At 46.3% G+C, this 3,714-nt stretch overlaps 1 protein-coding gene across 1 annotated transcript; it reads right to left on the bottom strand.

Annotated features, from left to right (window-relative positions):
• Positions 1 to 1,110: 1,110 nt before the first annotated feature.
• On the bottom strand, positions 1,111 to 2,310 carry LOC123156534 (BTB/POZ and MATH domain-containing protein 2). The gene is made up of 2 exons (XM_044574657.1): positions 2,222 to 2,310; positions 1,111 to 2,116 (listed from the first exon to the last, which is right to left on the bottom strand). Exons 1-2 carry the CDS (start codon positions 2,308 to 2,310, stop codon positions 1,111 to 1,113), a joined length of 1,095 nt encoding a protein of 364 aa, XP_044430592.1.
• Positions 2,311 to 3,714: the final 1,404 nt, after the last annotated feature.

A 3,714-nucleotide genomic window follows, 5' to 3' on the forward strand; every position in this document is an offset into this window, starting at 1 on the left:
AGTGGCAAAACAAATAAAACCAACGAAAATACAACAAGAAAACAAGAAACGGAAAAACAAAAAAACCCGAACCGATCGAACATACAGCGATCGCTACGAGTGGCAGCAACTACTGTTCTAAATGCGCCAGCCCACTAGTGTGTCGCCTTTAGGCAATTCTTATTAGGAATCAGTACGGGCGATACATAGCTGTGGCCTATCACAGGGTACTAGTTAGGTGGCTAGGCACGACTAAATAATACTTCCTCCGTCCTGAAATATTTGTCCTCGAAATGATTGTATCTAGACTTATTTTAATTATAGATACATTCATTTTATTCATTTGTAGGACAAGTATTTTCGGACGGAGGGAGTAGTGATCTAGAACGTCGTATATGATTTTGCAGAGGGAGTAGTTGGCTAGGCCAGGCCCAGTGAGGGGGATAGATAAGCATAGTTCAACCTGGTCAGACGTTTTCCCAACTCTGAAATCCCTCTCTTTAGAAATCACACTCTCTTTCTTACAAATATAATTTATTTTTTCTCAAGTTGGCTAAACTGGTTGGTGCATGAAGTAAAACACAAAAAGGTGAAACTGCATACTGCTTGTTTTCTCCGGCCAACCACAATGAAAATTAGTCCAAACTCACAAGTCAATCAAGATCAAGAGCAGATTAGGTCCACGATTTGTCGCAGCACTACACAGGGCTCCTACGGCGTCGTTCACCATGACCAGAACAGCTTAGCAGAGGGAAACATGCATGAATGCTGCGAAATTGCACCCTGCAGGTCTGTTTTGATGATTGCAGCCGATCGAATTAGGAGGTAATCCATGCATGCATTCATGCACAACAATTAAACGCAGATCCAGGAACCAACTTAGGAAAACAAGAGACATGTAAAAAATACAGTATACTAGTATTAGGCTACTGCATCTGATGAATACGGAGTAAAGCCGGTAGCAATGGCATATATATATTGCTACTGGACGATGGACTCAGTAAATAGTAAGACCACTAGAAATGTGGCAGTTTTCATCTAGGGTCGGATAGTGCAAAGTGACCATACACTAACCCTTAAGAAATGAGAATATGTTTAAGAGCAACGACGGCATAGATTTTCTTGAGAAATTCAGGAAGCAAACTTGTAGATGAGCTTCTTGAGAACGGAGGGGCTGCAGGTTCTGGTCATCTCCTCAACTTCCTCAGCCGTGAATTCCTTGTGCAAGCTTGTATGAGTTTTGATGAACTTCAAGCACTCCTCCTTCAACCAGAGGCTACCTCTTCGCTCGGCTAAAACAATAATGCCCATCACAGAGCTCAGTTGTATGCCGAGGGACAGCTCCTCTTGGCAAATCGACTTGAGCCTATGGAGATCATATCTATCAGCAGCTTCAAGCAACTGAAGCAGCCACATTATATATTTGGGCGATATGTATCCCTTCTCTTCAGCTCCCTCCTCCACGTCATTTCCCTCTTCGGCCTCCTCTTCCATGTCGTCCCAATCCAACATATTGGGCACTGTGTCGGTGTAGATGAAATCAAGCATGCTCCTAAACACTTTGGCTGCAATGCCGTCTATCTTCACGGTCGTAGAGCCCTGAATAATGTCGCCGAACAGCTGCGCTCTGAAGACCGTAGACCGGGCTGCAAGCACACACCGGTGCGCAGCGATCCTCACGCCGCCAACCTCAAACGTCACGTCAGCACCCTCCTTGCTCCGGAGGAGATTCTTCAAATGGATCGGCATGTCGGACGCTGGCACCTGGATTACCGCGGAAGCCATAGTGCCAGCACCGCCGTCCGCGCTCATGTCCGCCTTGACGTCAAGTACAATGACGTCGTAACGGATGATGAAGCTGTCGTCCTTGAGGTGCGAAGATCTTTCCAACGTAGATCTTCTCATGAAATCTCTGTCTGAGATTACTGGATTGAGACCGAAGTCCTCTATCTCTCTTTCATGGATGTATACTGACTGATCCCACTGAAATTGGTCGATGAAACAGATGGTTGACTGGACCTTCACGGACCGCGGCTGCTCACCATCGCCATGTTTATTCTCATCATCGTCGTCCTCAAGGCCAAGGGAAACCGATATAAACCCGGCGCACTTGGAGTCATAGCCATTAGGGTAGTACCTGAGATACCAGCGGCGGCCTCCAACCAAGAAAGTACGAGACCTGATGTACTGGCCGGTGGGTGGCTTGTTTCTCGAGAAGCCTTCGACGGCGAGCAGGTGGTACCCGTGGGCCGCGCGGGAGTCGATGGGCGACACGGTGGAAGTGCACAGCTTGCCCTCAGCAGTGACGAAGGAGATGCCAGCAAACGCCATATCCGATCGACAAGCAGCCTGGAACGGTAGACAGATCGGTGAGAAACATATATGCGAGGTGAGAACCATAAGGTCGAACAACGGGGAAAGAAGCGTAGAACACTTACCGAGCAATGGAGAATGTAGCAGCAGGGCGGGCCGGAGTGGGAGGGAGGATCAGAGGAGATTGACGTTGAGGGAGGGGTACGCCAGAATTTATATGATTTCTCTCTCGTGCGAAACCTCGTCGTGTTCAGACGTACCTTCGAGAACCGGAATGAACGCGTAATTATTTGTGTTGGTTTTGCTTTCCGATGGGTACTGCATGCAGAGGAGACGGTCGCGTGGCGCGCGATTTGAGATCCATTTCATCAATACGTTCGTTTGTTTCCTTTTCCTTTTTTTGAGGGGACGTTCGTTTTCTTTTCTCAGCTCAGTTTTTTCCTTTTGTGAGCTGTGGAGTAGGGCAAAAGCCCCAATGCTTTTATTTATTTATTATAAATCGTAGCCAAAACAAAAGATACAAAATGTACAAGAGATAGAAGAGATAGTATACTTCATGGAACAGAAGGAGAAACTAATCGAATGAATTGCTTAACCACTATACTTACTCTTCACGTGTTATGGTTTCGGTGAAAAGGTCGTTTTGGATGCCGAGGTGGTGGCTCTGAAAGGTGGACTGCGCGATCGGCTCTCTAGCAAGCGACGCTGTAGTGGTGGTGGTGTCTCCTCTTGACTAAATGGGTAGTAAGGGGAGGGGTGGCGGGTGATCCTGGTGTCGTCGTGGCTTATGCGGTGGCGGCTCCCTGGTCTAGATCTGGAGGCCTCACTATCGGAATAAACCTATATGTCGACGGCCTTCTCTATGCCTACAGCTGCGGTCAACATAGATCGATGGAGCTATGCCAACAGCCTGACAAATACCGTCGGCAAAGGGAAGCCGTCGGCACACCTCCATCATATCTATGCCGACGGCAACTGTAGGCATAGAAAGGCCGTCGGCATACCTCGATCTATCTCGACGGCGGTCGTCGACATAGAGGCGACCTAGGCGACCTGGGGATGGACGGCGGGCTGATGCCGTCAGAGCTATGCCAAAGGCCCTAACGGCGGCCGTCGGCATATATTATATATATTTTTATTTAAATCATTTCCTTTTTTGTTAAAATTTGATTAATTTAAATCTGACTTATCTTAAATTAAACATACATAAATTATATGTCGATTTGGGGTGGAATTTTCCCTAGGTTATGAATACCAAGTTTGATTTTTGTTTTTGAGTATGTTAGAAATGTGACCACATGTACTTTTGCATATAAGTCCTTATAATTTGTTAAAATCACAAGTAATTGATACTTGCTCCGATTTTGACAAATTTTATATGTTTTTTCTATCAAAATCTTGAAAGGATTCTGCTCCTATATT

This window comes from Triticum aestivum, chromosome 7B (assembly GCF_018294505.1).
Source record: "Triticum aestivum cultivar Chinese Spring chromosome 7B, IWGSC CS RefSeq v2.1, whole genome shotgun sequence".
Classification (NCBI taxonomy): Eukaryota; Viridiplantae; Streptophyta; class Magnoliopsida; order Poales; family Poaceae; genus Triticum; species Triticum aestivum.

Bases quoted from the DNA above. Each gene is read 5' to 3' on its own strand.
- LOC123156534 (XM_044574657.1), bottom strand. From the start codon at position 2,310: ATGGCGTTTGCTGGCATCTCCTTCGTCACTGCTGAGGGCAAGCTGTGC. The intron at 2,117-2,221 runs GTACCACCTGCT...CTGGTATCTCAG, and splicing joins GACTCCCGCGCGGCCCACGG to GTACTACCCTAATGGCTATG.